The sequence below is a fragment of the Odontesthes bonariensis genome, chromosome 6 (genome assembly GCF_027942865.1).
Source record: "Odontesthes bonariensis isolate fOdoBon6 chromosome 6, fOdoBon6.hap1, whole genome shotgun sequence".
In the NCBI taxonomy this organism is placed as follows: Eukaryota; Metazoa; Chordata; class Actinopteri; order Atheriniformes; family Atherinopsidae; genus Odontesthes; species Odontesthes bonariensis.
This window is the reverse complement of record NC_134511.1, coordinates 16636087-16655891: the sequence shown is the minus strand read 5'-3', so window position 1 is coordinate 16655891 and position 19805 is coordinate 16636087. Positions and strand designations below refer to the sequence as shown.

General features: G+C 39.6%; 1 protein-coding gene across 1 annotated transcript; it reads left to right on the top strand.

The window, feature by feature from the left end:
* Nucleotides 1-346: 346 nt before the first annotated feature.
* Nucleotides 347-17027, top strand: LOC142382738 (sperm flagellar protein 2-like). The gene is made up of 39 exons (XM_075468858.1): nucleotides 347-404; nucleotides 767-869; nucleotides 1854-2106; nucleotides 2309-2512; nucleotides 2730-2852; nucleotides 3526-3596; nucleotides 3726-3939; nucleotides 4177-4365; nucleotides 5912-6099; nucleotides 6736-6901; nucleotides 7161-7383; nucleotides 7520-7602; nucleotides 7806-7881; nucleotides 8045-8085; nucleotides 8344-8444; nucleotides 8604-8851; nucleotides 8980-9049; nucleotides 9149-9303; nucleotides 9443-9604; nucleotides 9753-9886; nucleotides 10214-10341; nucleotides 10709-10847; nucleotides 10963-11100; nucleotides 11234-11379; nucleotides 11497-11559; nucleotides 11666-11744; nucleotides 11835-11894; nucleotides 11978-12068; nucleotides 12294-12338; nucleotides 12597-12735; nucleotides 13114-13186; nucleotides 13297-13453; nucleotides 13554-13660; nucleotides 13791-13973; nucleotides 14304-14396; nucleotides 14731-14901; nucleotides 15115-15327; nucleotides 15532-15654; nucleotides 15885-17027. The coding sequence occupies exons 1-39, from the start codon at nucleotides 347-349 to the stop codon at nucleotides 15957-15959; spliced, it is 5085 nt and encodes a 1694-aa protein (XP_075324973.1). The 3' UTR covers nucleotides 15960-17027.
* The last annotated feature ends 2778 nt before the right edge of the window (nucleotides 17028-19805 follow it).

The window sequence follows — 19805 nt, the reverse complement described above, 5'->3', positions numbered from 1 at the left end:
GTTGGCTCTCTCTGTAGCTAATTACGGAATGGGGCTACTTCTGGATCTCATAGTACATTTTTAGTTTAATTTGACTCCATTTGATTTTTTGTTTTAATTTAATTTCAGCTCTGTTTTCCTTTTGAGTTAAAAAAAAAAATAATTAAAAATTAAATCGACTGCCCCGTTTCGACTTCCTTTGTTGCCATGGTGACGTTATGTTACACGGTTACCGAGTACAGTCGAAGTTTACCACGAAGCTGTTTTTTTTTTTTTTTTTTTTTTTTAGCAATGATTAGTAAGTTAAAAGGAAATGCAACGTTCTGAAATCAAGTTAAATTAAGGTAAAATTTCTTAAACAAAGACGATGTCGGAAATATTGTCCAGATGGTTGAACCAGGAGCTCCGGTTGTCCAAATCCGTTGGTAAGTACGACAAAGGCCATGTCATTTCGACCTAGCTAAATTTAATTAGCGCTAACTTTTATATTATAGCGACCTCACTAAAGGCCAAGTTGTTGAAAGCTAATAAAGAGAAGGATAAAAGTATTCGCGCAGGTACAAGACGTACCCTAGCCTAAATTAAAAACCTTTTCCACAACTGTGACATAAATTATTATTTTAGGTAACTATTTTTTAAACCCTACGGCCAGGTAGCAACTATTGCTCCTTTGTCTTGATTTAGAAAAGTTTGATAACGTATTTTTAACCACTGCGGTTCATGTTTAACATCCTTTAGAAAGTAACTCGTCAACAAGGCTTACACTATTGCATGTTCATATTCACAGAGCCCAGAACCTTTGCCAAGGATTTCTCTAATGGTTACCTGATTGGGGAGATTCTTCATAAATATCAGATGCAAGATGATTTTCGTCTGTTTCTGAATAAAGAGTAAGTTGCCCTCTCTCTGTCAAGTTGCAGTAATGTGCAAAAGTCTTGATTCCCCCCCCCCTAATTTCTCTATAAATTTCTTTGAAGTAATCAGACTTTCTTGTAATCTTTTAATGTGGTCTTTAGCAATAGTTCTTCAGGCCTTCTTAAGGTAAAGTTTTCCTTTAGACACTTGCTGCTCTTTCTCTCATTTCCTTTTTCCCCTCCTTTAGTTTCTTAAGTGATTTAACACTGGCATATGAATCATTTAAGCATACAAGAGGCAACAATCTCAGAGAATTAACCAGTGCTGTGTCCACAAATAAAGATAATCCATTGTATCTGAAGGTACTTGTTAACATTTCTGTAGATACCTTGTGATTCTGACAAATATAACACAGTCTGACATAAAACAATGTTTTTGCACCAACAAAATTATTCACAAAGAGCCATTTGCTAAAATCTTGGCGTATAGCAGCATGGTGTACAGTTCGTCCTTAAATAAATCTAGGAAACTAGTCCAATGGAGAACAAAAGAAGTGGACCTCAGTGATGCATCCAGCCCTTAAGTCGATCCATCTACTGTTTACTGAAGCCTCATCAGAAAAGGTCTCCATGGAAGGGTGAATGTCAGGAAGACGTTCTTATGGAAGGGGAACTGGGAGAAAAGGCTGAGGTATGCGAAATGACTCAAGAAGTGGACTGAAAATCAGTAGCGACAGGTCTTAGGAAGTGACAAAACGTCCCCAGAGCTCGGATCTCAACAGTCAGGGATGAATGGCACAAAAAGCAGAACACATCCATAGAAAAGCTTTGAAATTTCCTTTAAGAAGCCCAGAGAACTATTCTTCAAGACTACTTAAAGAAAATTAAGTTGTTTAAATTGTTTGCACAGCATTTGAAGTATCATTGTTCCTTTTTTCTGTTTTGCTCAGACTCGTGCCTAATTATCCAAACTACTTTTAAAGTGATCATAACCAAAGTTAATCACACTTTCTCTCATAGCACCTCAGTCTCCAAAGTGAATAACTTTACACGTCTTGAGCCTACTCTTAAGCTACTGGGGATCTCCTTCAACATAAACACAGCACACGACCTGATGCAGAAGAAGCTGGGTGTTGCCACACAGCTCCTTCACCAACTCTATGTCACACTTGAAAAGAAGAAGACAGAAGGAGTCACCAGGACAATGATGGAAATGATGCAGCCCACAGCCAGGGCAAACCTGCACAAAAAGGAGCATGAGATGTACTCATATGTAAGGAGCTGTATTGATTTCTTGTTGGTGTTTATAGTATTCTTGTGATTAGACATGCCTTTTTGTGTAACATGAGTTTGATCATTATCTTCTAATCTTTCCTCCTTTTATCATTATTACAAGTTGAGCTTACTAGGTTAATGCGATGATTGTTAATCAAAAAGAAAGAAAGAATTTTCAAGCATCTTTTCTTTTGATGTAGCGACTTCCTCAGGTGGTGAAACGCGATGCAGACATGAAGCTTCAAAAGGTTTCTCAGGACAACAGGGATAAATGCCAGCAATTGGCCGACTTGTCTGTGGTGACCACAACCATCCAGCAGAAGAGACAACTCGAAGTGCAGGATGAGAAAAGAATGGGAAATAAAGAGAAACTACTTCAGAGCACTAAGAGTAACAAAGTAATAGTTTTCCTCCATTTAACTTCATCAGCTCGATTCTGTCTGCGTTTCGTAGAAGACAAAGTTACGACTCTGTGTGGTGTATTTTGGTGTTGAACATCACTATTACAATCATATAAAAGCAATGTTGGGGGGAAAAAAGAACACCTGTTGCTTAATTATGCCACAGACTGTGTTGAGCATCAGAGAATGTGCTATCCTACAGGTGTATCATGGTCATGAGATGTGCGTTGATACGACTTGTGACCTGGACACTAAAGTCCAGGTACGAAAGGTGGCTTCCTACACTTCAACTTTGAAGATACAGAGAGAAAAGCAGCAGCAGTACAACGAACGCCAAGCACAGGTAGGACCAAAATAAAGATAATGTAGTGATTATTCATTAGTATATAGATGTAACTCAATTTATGGCTGAGGGGAGAGTGGGGTAAGATGAGCCAGTGGGTAAGTTGGCCAATCCTTTATATCTTAGCAACCATGCACTTTGATTGTAGTCTGACCATTAATTTAGGAAGCATCCGTAATTTTTTTCCAAGTGAAAAAAGGTGAGATTTCGCATCGCATGAGCTAAATAATTCTAAAGTTCATTTAGGCAGCTGTTTTGGATTTAGTTTTAGACCTAAATGCTGATTAATTTCAGTGACACTTGTTTGTTCGTTTTACGTTGGTATTTATTTAGCTTTATTCAACAATCTTTCTGTTTTAGGGAAGATTGCAACTTTGGTGTAATCTTTTAGTTGAGTTTCATGTTAAGTCATCTTTGAGGAAAGACATTTTTGAAAGAAACAGGTTGTTTTCAAAAGCTTGATTTAGATTCAATAGTATGGAAAATTTCCCCCGGAACGGTTCAACTTTCCCACTGATCTGGATCAACTTACGAACTTACATTTGTCTTATTTTCACTAATCTTTAGGACCACATCAGTTAAAATTTGGCTCAACTTACCCCACTCTCCCCCACTAACACGATATCTTTCTGGTGTTACTGTTTTCTTTGTTCTGTCCATTTCATACATGCAGATAGTTCAGAATGAAATTGCCCAGTTTGAGGCAATCAGGAAGAAACTGATTACTTCTGCTTTGTCCTCAAGGTGAGTTAAAAGGAACCATTCACTAAATTAGTATAGTATTTATGTGGTGCTCTGCCTTTTAAATGTTTGAATTACATTATATATTCACCTTTGTATAACAATTTCATATGTCAACCTTTTCTGTTCTAGTGGTCAGGCCCTCCCATTAGATTTTACCCTTGGTGGCAGCAAACAGGACTGTAAAGTCTCTGAAGGTGGGACTAAGCTGATGTTACAGTCCAATACCAAGTATTTACAGGAAATCCGACAGAGGCTGAAGGATGATGCCAGTACCAGTGAGCAGAGATTAAAAAGACTAGACAGATTCCTGGTGGAGCAGTTCAAGGCTCGTGAAGCTGAACAGGTCAAACTTTAACAATTTCTCTCATCCTGACAGGGACAAATACCTACAAAGGGAGAGTGAAAATTGATACATTGTGTGGTTGTCTGTTTCTATTTCATAAGAATCTTTTATAATTTTAAGATCTTTTAGTTTAAAATATGTTTAATTTTTAAAATAAAGCTCATATATCCTCATATGTCTTATTTTACGCTTTTTGTTTGAACTCATTAGTTAACTTTTGTGCTTCTTCTGCTTTAGGAGGTACAACGAGAGCAGCAATTGGTGAAGCGCCTGACACGTCAGACTAAGCAGGAGCAGCGTTTGGTAGCTCAGCTTATGCAGATGCGTAAGCAGAAGCAGGTGATCCTGGCGAATCAGCTGTTCAAGGAGCAGCAGTACCAGCGGCGAAGAGAAAAGGACTTCCAGGAAGCTCTGTACAGCGAGACGGTGAGATTAGATAAATAAAGAAGAATCCTGGCTGTTGCAACTTTGTTTAAGGCTTTCTCAGCTACAGTACGAGTGATGTCATAGGGATAGTAAGGAAAGAATTGGTTTTGGTAGTTTGTAGTCTCAACATAGAGTAGGTTGTTACGAAAAGAGAACGAGGACTCTGAAAGTAAGGAGTCAAGTAAGACTGTATCTGTTGTGTCTATTAAGCATACAACTCTGGAAATGACTATAACTTTCCCTCATCCTAACCAAAAATCCTTTTGTACTCATTGGGGACAAAAAAAAAAAATGTCCCCAGTATTCACAGGAAGTCCCTATGAGTAAGTGTGCAATCAGAATTTTTGCCCCATAATGTTGGAAATACAAGTACATACACGTCACACTCCTACATTTTTTCTTGATTATCTTTAAAGCGGCAGTCGGCAACTTTTTTTTAGTCATATTAGCTTGAACTGTCATGGGATTCTGGAAGTAGAATATTAAATAGGCTGTTTTGGAAAAATAACGAAATCTGTAGCTCCTTCTGGAGCCTGTAATCATGCTTACAAAAACCGAGCGCTCCCGGCTGTTTTTAACCAATCAAGTTAGGGTGGAGGAATCCTACCTGTCAATCACAGCTTGTGCACACGCTGCTGAGCGTGAGTCTGCCCCAGCTTGTGTGCGCTCACACTGGTGTGAACTCACGTGCACAACCTCGTCCACAGAGGGGGAGGGGTTTTGGGGGCGATTCGGAGCTTATTAGAGGTTGTGGGAGGGACCTGAAAGTTGTGTCAGTTCGAATTTTCCGACTTTAGACTCGCAATTTTGAAAACTTGCCGACTGCAGCTTTAAATGTAACGATTGAGTGGTAATAGGGTTCAGAGATAACTGACAGAGGAGGGGAGTTCAAAAGGGTTTATTGGTGCAGGTATGTGGCAGGTGAGGGGGGTCCTAGTTCTGGAGAGCTGAAGTTCCTTTATCCAAACACAGATTGATTCAGAAGGCACAAGAGTCCAAATCCACACCGAAGAGAAAAAAACTGATTCATTAACAAGCTCAGGGAGCAAGCAAGAATCAAATCCAGGTCCGGTCCAAGGTCAGAGCCAAAGGTTCCAGAAATATCCAAACATACAATCCAAAAGGTATAATCCAAAGGCAAAATCCAGGAGGCAGAAAAAAGGTCAAGACAGGGCAGACAGGTCAAAAAACTTACAGAGCCGATCAGGGGTTGAGGCAGAGATCGGGGTCAAATACAGGTCCAGGGTCCGGTAATACTAGATAACAAAACAGAGGTTAAAGCTGGCGCGTGAACTTTCAAGAAGTTGGCACAATCTGGCAACAGGCAAGAGCTGTACACATGTATAAGAAGGGGAGAGGACAGGTGAGAATGATTAGTGTCACAGGAAGTGAGCTAGAAACCATGACATTAAACGTGTTAAGAAAATATAAAAAATAATCTTACTGAGCAGTTTACCTTCCTTAATCACTTACAAGGCAAATGGCATGAACATTTAACCTATGCTTTCTCCACTCATTCCATCTCTCTTAACTGGGCTTGGTGAAGGTTCTGGCTCAGCAGGCTAAGTTGGCCCGTGCAGAAGAGATCAGAAAGGAGCTTGAATTCTGTGACAGGATTGCTGCAGAACGAGCTCTTAGCAGACACAAGAAGCACTTTGAGAGCTGCAAGGACATAGTGGGACAAATAGTGGACCTGGCAACCAAGGTTGGAGAATATCGTCAGCTCACTGGGAAGTACGTAACATGTTTGATCCACTTTTTCTGTTTTATGTCTCTTGTGAAGAAATACCAAAAACATAAAAGTGGTATGTGGGCTTAAATCAGAACTGACCTCTTTTTCAGACCGTTAACGAATGTGGAGGAATGTGTTAATAAAAAATGCCTTTTTTTGTTAGTGTTTGGAATGTGTTGTAAGTTTAGTAAATAGTTCTTGTTTTGGGACTTCGGAATGTGAAGCATAGCATTGAGGTGCTGAAAGTTCAAATCCTCCCAATGTCTGTATATGCTCAACGTATCTATTATCTAGCAATTCTCATGATCTAATACAATATATTTGCAAATTCAGTATGCAACCCTGCGCAATTTATAGTATGTATATTCTGTCAGTTTTTTTACATGTGCACTGTATCAGCTCTTTTAAACAAGGCCGACAAAAGCATTTCTGTTCATTTCAGTCATTTTCTGTCATGAATAAATGAATGCATGCAGATACCATCAAAGAGTACACAAACAGTACATTATAAGGTACTTGGTACGTTTTTGATTAAGTTGATCAAAAAGATCGAACTAGTTTCAGATGTGGGATTTAATTTTACTCGCAATTTTGGGTCCAGTTTTGCCTGCTGTAGTCTTTTATGTTGTCATGACCAGTCTGATTCCAGGGAACCTAATGAGAGAGTGGAAGGAATTGCTGTTCAGAGGTCTGCCTCTCTATGAGCCCATAAAAAGCCATCAGCTTGAATTGCCCTCTTCACTAGACCCCGCAGAGCTTAAAAAGCAGGAGATACTCAACAACCTGGAATATGATGAGTACACTGTGAGTTTGAAACACGAGTACAGTCATTTCAAATCTAGTTTATGTGAAAATTAAATTTATAAAATTTATGTATGATCAATCAAATATGTGTGTTTAACTACACATGCATGTAGCATATATTTGTCAACTAATTAAAATTTTAGGAAAAAAAAGCTGTACACATAGCCAATCTAGCTGTGTTCTTTTTACACTGAAAAAGTTTGGTGTTTGAATAAAAACCCAGAGCTAAACATTTTCTCTGTTTTTTGTTATGTTTCAGAGTTTGGTTGGTGAGTGGGCATGGCCAGAGGAAGCAGAGGAGACTAAATTACCCCTAACTGCCAACGACATTCTTGCACACGTTATCCAACGACTGAAGAAAATTGTTCACCCTCCAGTCCTCGAACCGTCTTGCCCTTTATTTTCTCACTTTGCCCTTAAGGCCTGCATCCTTGGAAAGCTTTGCACAGGCAAGACCACCTGCCTGGCCAAGATTGCCAAAGGTATGCAGTCTGTGCAAAAATGCAAGCACACACAGAAACACCGTTTTGCACCACATGATGATTACCTAACTAAAATTTGATATTAAAAGTGGAAGCTGATTATGTGTGTTCCTTTTTTTTTTTTTTTTTGCTCCAGCACTTGGCATCCATGTCTTATCGGCTGACACACTGATTACAGAAACTCTGCAGGCTTACAAGAATGAAAGTGATTCAAGCGAGGTACGGTGCTGTAACTTCAAAAGTATCATTTTTCATTTGATCAAAGCTCATGATTTTGCTTCAGAAGTATTTATCAAAACCATAAAAATTATACTAGTCTCATGTTTTGGTCTAAAATTCATTAACATGCATCTCCTTTGTACCAAAAAGACAAAAAAGATGTCTTACATGCTTCACAGCTTTAAACAACCCTTTTTATAAAGAATCAACAGGTTACAGAGCAGCAGGGAGAGACAGACAATGATCATCCCCTTAAATCACCAACATCAGTGAAATCTGGTGGGTTTTTGAAGCCTCACGGTCCTACTCTATTCTGGGCTGTTTTGTATTTAAATTGTGCGTTATTGTTTAAATTGTGTGTTATTTGCTTGTAATAAAAAGTGTTTTTCAAAGGTCCGTATTGATTTGGTATGTGCAGCTTAAATTTCCTTTTTTTTTTCAGATAAAAATATTCAAGGTGAAAGTAGAAACTTTAATGCAAAAGTAAGTGTATTTTTTTTCTCTCTTTTTTTTCTCATAGTGTATGTGTGAGCCACTTCTTCTGTTTAGTATTTACATACTCGTTGTGTAAAATATATTCAGCACTAGCCATTCTAAAGAGATCTCCCTTTTTTTTAGCAGACAACATAATAGACTGGGAAAATGTAATGATTTGAAATTCTAAATAGGAATTATATGTTTTTCTTGTATCTGAAACTAAACACGTCAGTTTTCACCTTCTTCCATGTGTCCCTCATTCAGCCGTCTCATGCAATGCGTGGAGCGGTTGCAGAAAAAGAGATGAGGAAAGGTAACGCCATCCCAAATGAGCTGTTAGTGGACATTGTGGTAGAAGCAATCGGGTGAGACTATAACTGACATTGCAGTCCATGTGTTTAATACTGTTGTCTTAATGTCATGTCTTTCATAGAAAAAACCTAAATGGTACAATCTTATTTCTACATATAATGTGGATAAATAACCACCTCAAGACACTTGAATAGTTGCTGTGTCCTTACTAGTCAGCTTCCAGCTCAGTCAGGCTGGATCCTGGATGGCTTTCCATACGACGTTAACCTCGCCCACCTGTTAGAGAAAGCCCTGGGTGGGTCTGCAGATGAAGGCAATGAGGTTGCAAACAACAGATCAAACCTTGCTGCTGATCCTGATTCACCTGGACCTCCACCAACCCCTGCACCTGTGCTGGACTTAGTTCTCCTGCTGGATATCCCCGATGAGTGTGTGGTCAGACGTGCATACAGCTATTTGGGTATGTCACACTGATTGGAGCTTAATGTTGTGTATATATGTGCACTGTTTACTCCGTGTACAGGTATATTATAAGTTAGATATGAATTTTGTGCCAATGAGGTTGTCTTGCTCCCAAATCTTGTTCAGATACAGATACTGCTGCCGCAACCTTCCACCCCAAAGACAAGATCTTGTATCAGGCACAGATTCCACACAGGTAATAAAGAGGAATCAGGTGGCAAACTTAGAGCATCACATTGCCTCTGCCGCATGATCATAACCAGCATCATTTTTTTCATCAACATTTCTACCTAAGGATCACAGCTTTTCAGGATACCTGGCCAGCATTGGAGAAATGGTTTGGTGAAAAGCAAAACATTTTGGTCCGCCTCGATGCAGACGTAGATGAGGGTGAGCTTTACGGCAAAGTGGAGTCTATCTTGCAACAAGCTATGCAGAAAAAACAGAAAAGTAAGATTCTTGCATTGTCACTCTCAGAAGCAGTTTGTCCAGTCTTCCATATAACTGTGAAACAATCCATTTGATTCTATTGTACATGTACTGTACAGCAATACCAAATTCACAATATTACAACATATTCCTTCATCAGCTCGTGCCTGTTCACCCGTTGAAGATGTAGTTCTAGACAATATAAATGCTCCGGACACTTCTCCAACCCCAAATCCTTGTGAAGACCAGCGTCCAGCTCTCAGTGAACAAGAAGTTGACCCCCCAGAGTCTCTCTCCTGCCTTAAGAAAGAAGAAGTCCAAAGTGAGTGGTTACTTTCCAGATCCAATACACAATACAATTCTGGGAACTTTGTTGCATGTCCTTCCCCTCCCTCTGCCCTCGGCTAAGCCTAACCCTGTCAAGCAACTTCTTATTCTAAAGATCATATACTTTTATGCCTTATCAATAGGATTCCCTGGGGATGTGTCACCTTCCTCATTGTCTAATGAGGACTCTAAAGGAGCCCCCAAGAACCTTTCTGAGTCACCCTCCTGTGGCGGGGGTTCATCCAATCAGGTCTACGTAGACCTACCCCTTCCTCTGGTAGGATAAAACTTTTATGTTTTGTTTTTTTAGGGTTGGGAATACTCCTAATTTTTTTATTATTTTTAAGTAAAAACGAAATTCAAATCCACTCACTTGGGTTACTGGAAGGTGGCCTTCTACATGGCTTTCATTTGGCTGGTAGGCATGTACTCTACTGCCTGCATTACCTGTCATAGTTTATTACCAATTATTGGCATGCAAAGAAGGAGATGTGAAATAAGACTTTGGAGAAATGTGTCACACTGTCCTCTGTCTGTTTTATATTCCTTCTCTTCCTCCCTGCGACCCATTTGCTCATGACTTTCCCTCTTTGTCTATCTTTAGGAGATAGCAGAGTACCTGTGCTCATACTGGGACACTGCGTGTGATTCTTATGTGAATGATGTCAAAAAGGTTATGCAGCAGCTGCGGTCACAACGCACTCTTATTGATCGTCAGCTTTTCAGCATCAGGTAGAACAAACATAATTTGGTTTCAGGTTTCACATCTAAATACAGCAACACACTTATGACCCGTTAATGGATACAATTTGATAAAATTTGATACAATGTCAACATGTTGATTATTCTTATATTTATTACTCTAGACTTTGTTCTAATTGTTTATGGTTACAGAATAACATGAAATTGAAACTACTGAGTATTTATTATCTGCCTGAGAATTCAGTATCAACAGGTTGCCTGTTCTCATTTTAAGATGCAATAGGATGAAACTCAAGTGTACACAATTAGTGGGAAAATATATGTTCATGAAACATTTTATTTGAGACGTGATATTTATTAATGCAAAAGTGCATCAACTCATTTTCTGGTTCCACAGAGAGAGATATAAGCATTTTTTGCAACGCCCAGATTTGAAGCAGGAGTTAGTTTCTAAATGGCAGAAGGACTTCAATAACATACCTGATGACATGAGAGAAGATGAGGATACCAAAGCAGAGCTACACCTGAGACTGGATGTGAGACTTTGCCTTACACTGTTATGCAAAACTAACATTATTAAAGTGATCACACAAAAGCATACTTAAAGATGACATTCTCGAGTGTTTGCGTGCGGTTCTGATATTTACACAGGAATTGCGTGAACCTTTGTGGGAAATTACTGACAAGCGTAAAGAGAAAGATGAGCAGGAGAGGACCGCTCTCATGTGTGAGGGCTGGTTGGAGGACCACACTACTATCCTCATCAACCACCATTCTGTACTAATGCAGGTGAATTACAGTTGATTGAAGAATTTCTATTGGCCATCTCTTTTTTTATTTTAACCCACAATGCTTTCCTGCTTCCCTCACCGTGACTTAGCTTTTGATAAAACTATCAAATTGGATTGATTTTGTCGTCCAGGTAGAGCTGAGCCGTTTCCAGCAAACACTCCGTACCCTGAGGGTCTATTATTGGAGCATGCACAGACGGGTGCCACTTGAAACACTCCCCAAATGTTCCTATATTCGCCTGTTGGAAAGCCCTGGAATTAAAGATCAGGATGAGAGGCATGAGACATACTCAATCATTATTAACCAAACTAATTAATGCAATGAAGTAAATGAAAAAACGGGTTAGGTATAATGGATGTTCATATGAAAATATTTATTGTGTTTTATTCGTAGAAACACTGAGGGCACAAGTGAGCGAAGTCCGATGAATAATCAAGAGGGCAAGAAAATAAAATTGTAAGCAATTGCCCACAATGTTGTCTGCCCTCTGTTTGTGTTAACCCAAATACTTTGCAGCAGAACTACATGTAAACACTAAATAGTTATCTCTCTTTTTCTACAGCACTCCCCTCCACAGACGTCCCGACTCCTCAGAAGCAGCCTCCAAGAAGGCCGAGCAGGATGAGTCAGAACCTGAGAAGGTCAGAATACCTGCCTCAAACAAATTAAGATATTCACTAAGATACTCAGAAATGTCAGTAGATTGTGACCCTTTTCCCGGTTTGCTTTAGCTTATAGATAAGAAACTCATCTCTGACTACGAGGAGGCAGTTAAAGCTATCAGCCAATTGGTAATAATCTATGGAGGTGATATGAATAGTATATGCTACATGTTTGTTTTATTTTGACTTATATATGCTATGCATTTGTTTAGGTGTCAGCAGAGGCCCAGCAGAGGCAAACAAAAGAGCAGAATGAAGGATTACAGGAGGAGGAGAAGAAGAAGACGGAGAATGCCCCTACAAGTGCAAAGAAAGCCAAAAACGAAAAGCAGCCATCGAAAAAACAGAAAGGCAAACCCTTTGTCAACCGATAAGAAATCTGAGGAATTGTGTTCCAATGTGCACCTTATTTTTCAGTTGACCTTCTGTATCCTTATCATCTCTCACCATTTTGTTCTCCCCCAGCACCAGCTGATGACTCAGAGAAGACTCAGATGAACTCAGAGAGGACTCCTGATCAGGAGAGAGGAGAGAAAATAAATAAAGAGTTTGCAGCTGCACTGAATCATGAGGGTATGCCAGCACCCGCGTATACACACACACACGTGCACACTTATATTCACATATTACATTCAACGGTCCTTTTAACACATTGTTACGTTATTAAAATGCTTTGTAGTTTTGATTAATATAAGATGTATACCTGCGGGTATGTCAGTTTTCACATGTGTGCAGGTAGGTAGTTGCATTATGCACAAACAGTGCAGGCTGTTCTGTGTGCATGTGGTATGTGTTACTATCTTTGTGTTTCTCCGTTTGTGTGTTCTCTAGAGAATGTGGCAAAAGTGCGCATTGAACAGGTGAAAGGTCACGGTCTGATGATGGTGCACTCCCTGCAAAGGAGGGCACAAGAGACCTTCAACAACATGGACAAGTGGTTACAAGCACTCTATCTAGCAGAAATGAAGTGGTACGATATATGAAGCATAGCAAGGCACTGCATAACAGAAAGGGTGCTTTTCATTAGTGTAATTTTGAAAGAAAAACATTTCTTTATTTTATTACCTTTTTCTTGGATAATGCCATATGTGTGAAGGAGGAGAATTAATGACTCCAGAATACATTGGAGTTGCACTATGTTTACGCTCTGATTTAAACAAATTGATCTACAAACCGAAAGTGTTGCTGAAGTCACTCTATAATTGTAAAATGCATACTAATGTGGAAAAACTAGGATTTAAAAATGGATTATTTCTAAAATGCTTAAACCTAGAAGTTGAAATGATATTTTTGTCATACATTGAGCATGGAAAATATGCATGACGTATGTCTCTCTCTTCCTCTCTAGTATTGACCAGTTGACAGAAGTGGTTCGCCACCACATAGAGGCTGGCAGTAAGCTGCAGTATGAGCTGGTGTTGGTTTGTAGTAGCTTTCCTTCATATTTGAATATCTACCTAAGTATTTAAACATTAATTGTTAAATTCCACAATGTAACAATTGTACAACATTGTCCATTACGTTACTCCAGGAAGGCTCAGACTTTTATCTGAATGGAGACTGTCTGTTTGTGGCAAGCCCGGCTCCTCCTCCCCATCCACCCGCTTTAGAGAAACCTTTACAGTCCACTCCAACGATCACTCAGCTAGAATCTCTCCACCATCAGCTATACAGCATTGCTCCATCAGGTGGATAAAAAAGAGACAACTTGTGCTGTAACTGGGTCATTCAATCCTCCTATCCATTGATCCATCCACCGTTCTTTTTCCTTTTGTTTCTGACTTTCAGGCCTTATGTCCAGTCCTGAGTTCTGCAGTTTGCTCACAGATACGATCTCTATTTCCATGGGCAGAAACACCCTACCGGTACCCTGGATGGGCATGAATGAAACAAAGGTATACAACACGAAGTCAAACTCAAATCAGAAACTTCTATGACAAAACACATGTGACCGTGTCCATGGGCCTCACAGAGATGTTCGAGATGTTCCAAATGTTCTTTCAGTTCTGTGTCTCCTGTTCCCAGTTGATGGAGATTGTGTCTTTGCTGACGGACAGCTTTGAGCTGATAGACTGGCGGCGGTTTCTGCTCAGTGCTGCTCTCCCCTGGCCATTTCCCTCACTAACACAGTTGCTGGATGTGCTGCAAAGTTTCAAGGTAGCAGATGCTGGTAACACAGACTATGTTAACGAGGAGCACTACCTACAGGTTAGTCCCTAACTGAGATTCTGATTTGCTATGTAAACATTTCAACTGCATTCGAGATCAAATTAAGTCTTTGTTCTCTCGATAAACCTGCTTTACAAGTTACCTTTCCACTCGAATCCTTGGTAGTTCTCTTTGTGCCATTACTGTGTACTGAGACTTTTCCTGAAGCAGGCCTTTGCTTATGTTGATGTGGCAACATATGTTGATTTCTGCATGTTATAAACTCTATATGATATGTAGTTAAGTATATAATAAAATATCAAATGGAAAGTGTAGCTCCCCAAATGTAAAATTAGAATAAGCCACTGTCCTCATCTCCTTCGTCAACAGATCCAGTTGTGGTTTTCCAGTGAGATGGGGAAGACTGTTCCAGAGGACCCCTCTGAGCCTTTACCTTATGACCGTCTGGCCAACCTTCGCAAGGTAAACGCCTCACAATTTGTTTCCACCAGCAACGTACACAACATAAAGGTTACAAATAAAATGACAAACTGACAGAGAATAATGAACACAGTGCATACATCTGATAGATAAATAGCACATCGCCCAATTTCAGAATATTATCATAAAGAATTCTTTCAGTTTTTGGTAGTATCTTGTTATGAAAATAAATGACCCCAATACACTGAACTGACAGCAGACAGTCACATCAGTTATGATCTAAACCCCACAGTGATGTGTTTACAGTTCCAATCAACAGCACTGTGAAAGTTGAATTTAGTTAACGATGATGTTTTTGTCTATGCTTGCCTCTTAGTTCTTTTTCCAGTTATTTGCAGACCACACCTTCTCTCCCCCTCGACTGGATTACGTGTCCATGCTGCTGTACTTTGCAGCCGATCCTAACCCCAGACAGGGTTTCATCAGAGCACTTAGTGTGGCGTCGGGACAACATCTCAAGCAGCCCTTGCAATGCCATCTTGTCAAGGTGAGCGTGTCAGAAAAGTATAAAAAAATCCCATATTTTCTATTGCCAAATGCAGTATTATTTTTGTGAGCATCCATCTGCTGTGGTGTTCCGTCAGATGGTTCAGAATAATAACATAGAGCAGTTATATAGTGTTCTATCATGTCAACATTTCTCGTGGTTGATAATCCTTCTTCGAGCTGAATAAGACCATGTTATCTCTGTGTGTTGTAGTCTATGCCCAGTATAGGAGAGGCAACAGATGTCACCTTTGCAGAAGTTAACAGAGACTACAAAGAAGAAGACACTCTGTGTTCGAGCAGTTTGTTGTGGGAGCAGGAAGTGTCAATTCCTGCTCTGCTGAATGTCACCTGCCACAAAGTCACAAAGATGAAAAACAGCAGCCCCCTCCCTGCAGGCTGCCTGAGTCAGGAGGAGCACACAGAGGTATTACCCGATGAAAGTTAAAACTCACTCAGCAAAATGTATTTATAAACGATTCAGTGTAATAACATATGAAAGTATTCTCCTTGGTAAGAATTTGTTTGCAGTTCATTTTGACTGAAACTGTCAGAAATGTTCCTAACATCTTTGTGTACTATGATATTAAAACTTGTCATAGTGATGTGTTTTATTTCTGCTGGCCTGCAGCACCTGGTACGCGTATACACAGAGCTGGGATATGAGCCTGAGGACTGTGTCCCGTTCTCCATTCTTTCGAAGCACCCTCACATCCTCACGCTGATGGAAACCTCAACACACTACAAGCTTGTTGTAAGTTTGTATACATACTCATCTCTGTTTTTATTTGTTCTCTTATTTGAACCATCTGATGAAATTCTGAGATTGCAGAGCTGTCTGCTGCTGCTGCAATCAGTCACACATACTCATCCAGACTGTCCAGCATCGTGTGCATTATTGCTCTCTCTCCCCAAATCTTTTCTCTCCCGTTTTTGACCTGTATTCAAAATTGGTCTCTCTCTGTCTCTCCATTTGTCCATCAGAACATTCATAGGGTGATACTGGCTCACCAGGAGGAAGGAGAGGCGAACTGTTTGACAGTTTCCAGAAGGATATGACAAGATTCAGTCCTTTATGCAATACTTTCTGAAGACAACATGTTGATTTAGACATATTTAGGTTTTAAATATTCGTGATAGAGTTTGCATGTTCTCCCCATGTATGCGTGGGTTCTCTCCGGGTAATCCAGGTTCCTCCCACTGTCCAAAAACATGCATGTTAGAATAATTGGTCTCTAAAATTGTCCCTAGGAGTGAGTGTGTGTGGTTGTTTGCCTCGTTTGTCTCTCTGTGGTCCTGTGATGGACTGGCGACCTGTCCAGGATGTACTCTGCCTCTCGCCCGATGACCGCTGGGTTAGGCTCCAGCCCCCCCGCGACCCGACCGATGGATTCTGCGGGTATAGAAGAGGGATGGATGTGATAGCATTAAATAAACAGATATGCAATCATACCTTAGTCAAGGGTCTGTCTGCTGTATTTTGTTTTCTCCCATTCTGGTTCAACTCATTTTGTTCATTGGTTAGTCTTTTTTTTTTCTGTCTCCTGCCAATATTCCAAAATGTTATAAATATAAAAAGATAAGATGAGAGATAATTCCTATAGATAAGAAACTGCCTGCCTCAAACAAATTAAGATATTCACTAAGATACTCTGAAATCTCAGTAGATAGTGACCCTTTTCCTTGTTTGCTTTAGCTTATAAATGAGAAACTCATTTATACGAGGAGGCAGTTAAAGCTATCAGCCAATTGGTAATACCTGGTTTTTGTAGGAATATATGGAGGTGATATGAATATTATATACTATATGGTTGTTTTATTTTCTGTCTCCTGCCAGTATTCCTAGATTTTCTACATTATTAATAATAGAAATAGGAGAAATGACTAAACATATCTATATGTAGGAACTATTTGTAGAGTTAGTTTTTGGTTCTAGTTGTAAATTTAATTTGCTAATTATGAGTAACTTTATTTGAATAATTGCAGTGCTTTATTTAGATTAGATTTTTCTTGCTAAAATTCTTTGTTCGTTATTTGTTTAGAATATTTTGCTAATTGGGTCACACTGGGCACCTGTGGCTATTTATGTAGGTAGGGACCTGGAGTACCAACGGTTTTTACCAGGGAAAGGGAGAGAGCAGTAGGTTTTCTTTGTTTGGAAATAAATAATCAGAAAAACACAAGAATTCATTTTTGGACATTCATCTTTTGCCTGTGTTAAACCACATCCCCATGGTGCATCAGTGGTCTTTTGATTTTGTTTGGTTTAAGTTGTTTTTTTATGGACAAATGGCCACTACACTACATATAGATATTGATGTATTCAGTCAGTTTATCTGTATCTTGCTGGCTTTTTAATCAAGCTTATTCTTGTGCTGCCTGTAACCTTGGTAACCTTTGGACCTGATCAAGGACTTCACAAGTAGCTTTGTGTTTATCATTTTGGTTACCCTTCTTCTGTATCACGCTTTGACTGTCAGAACACTCCCTCATACGGTCTAGGCTCAAATCAACTCATAAAGTGTTTTATTTCCACTCTCACTTTGTCTCCCCTTTGGAGAGTTGTTCCTTTTCCACAACAACAATTACCTCAGTGATGACAGGACTGACTCTTTTCCTCCGGCACCCGAGCAGTTTTTCTGACCGACTTGCTTTTCTAATGACCTGTCTAACACAGAGAAATCCCAGTTGTGTCAGGGTGGTGTGAAGGGAGGACACGGATGCAGACTTTTCAAAGAGGAAGGGTGATTTATTAACAAAAAAAACAAAGTACCAACACAAAGCGCGGCTTAGCCGGATTAAAAAAACTCAACTGTGGAAAAATACTGGGAAAACAAAACAAGGACTTAACATGGCAAGGATTAATAAATAAATACTTAACTTGGTCAAGATACGTCATGGCACGGCATGAAGGGGGAGAAACAAACAAAGTTCCGACCAACTAAGAGGGGAGGCTGGAAACTAAATAGGGAGTGAGAGTGATTGGAGAGTGAGTGCAGCTGAGGGAAAAAACACAGGTGAAGTGAGTGAACTAATAAACAGAGTGCAGGGAAACTAAGACATGACTAAACTAAACATGGACTGAACATAAAAACATAACCTAAAACATGAAACTAAAAGTGAGAGTCCCTGGGCGTGACAAGTTGTGGTTACAATCAGAGTATTGTCCAGGATAACCTGCATGCCAAGCCTGACCTGCCAGTAATGGCCTGCGAAGGCACATGCAACCCTATCACAGTTCATGTGATATGCATTTTTAATAGTTCCGGAAAAAAAAGACACATTGAAAAATCTGAAGGCTGTAGCCTTTTCTGTTACTAAAGAAAAAAACAAGCAGTTAGTACGTCATTAATCTAAAGAACAGATCTCACAACAGATGTAAGTCTTTTTTTTCTCTGTACTTTTTGTTATGTGAGGCGGTGGAGGAGGGGGGCTTACTTTTCAATAGAGGCCTGTAGAAAATTAAACTCCCATGACTATTTACATTTGTCAAATTTCACATGACAAAGGCCTGAAGAACCTTTCAACCACCGTAACATCTCCTGTTCCTGCTTTCCCTTCTTTCCATCATCACTGCAGGCTCAGGGCTACTGGCGCTCTCTGTTACTTTTATTAAAAAAAAAAACGGAGCAACTCAGATGTGACATATACACAGAATCAAACTGATGGATCATCCCCGATGATCACGGAAACATTTCAGTGACTTAATGAGCTCTCTGCTTTTTCCTGAGACAGAGCATACCGGATTCATTCTAAGTTCACTAAAGACGGGTTTGGGATGTCACCTAAAAGATTTTAAAGGGTAAACTTTTTTTTCACAGAGAAATTGGGTTTCCAGCAGCAACATTTTCATTTAGTTTATTTTCTAATTGCATGAGGGAACTTCAGCTGCAGCTCAGTGCAAGCTGCTAATGACAGCATGGGGACTGCATGTTGGATGATCTCTCTTCTGCTTCTTCCACCAGTTGTCACATTATAAATTTTATTCTGCTGTCATGAGTAATATCTAACTCACTCTGGACTTATTGATAACAAATGTGTTACATTTCTCATGTATTTGTTTTCCATCTGACTTCAACAACTGCAGCCAGTAGTATCATCATCCACATGTATTTTTGCTTAACTTTCTACACAATGTGTTAATGCGTTAAAGACATTAAAACATGTTCTTATTTAAATGTGCCTTATTTGCATCAATCTTGTTTGCACTGGTCTAACATTGTGTCTATTTCAACTAGCTTTCTCAGTAGTGTGTTCTTTTTCTAAACTATTGTCATAAGAAATAATCATTTCGCATCTACATGTTTCTACTTTGCCTTCTTACATTAGAAATGCTTTGTGACTGATATACAGTTAAATTATTCAATTATTTATCATTAACGTAATATTGATATTATTATTGATATTTTGTCTTACGTTTTACATCAAAGGCAAAAACTGTTAATGTTCTATACTTAAGAAAGTGGCAGACGACCAGCTTAACTCAGGCCTGCCCCCTGGTGGTCTGACTGAGTTACACCATGAAGCTGAACTCTGGGCCTTTATCGGCGGAGTTACCCCAACATCTTATGCCTTACACTGTGCTGGTGGGAGATCTGTTTAATAAACCTGCAAAGCCTCTGGAACAGGTCTCTTCTATTGATGCACATAGGTAAAAAATACATATCTGTGACTCAACAGTTTCCGGATTAACAACCTTTCTTTCCCTCTCCTTCAGTTTACGCTGGGCTCTTTTTCCTCCCAGCAGCACATTAATCTGTCTCTCATCCTTCAGGCCATCCTTACTGATTCACATAACCCAAAACTTGCGATCCTGCAGGACTTTGACCTGTGGATATGCAGTTTTGCAGAGTCAGGTTTTATTGTTGTGACCCTTGGGCCAGTGGTTACTTCAGTGTCTGTGGA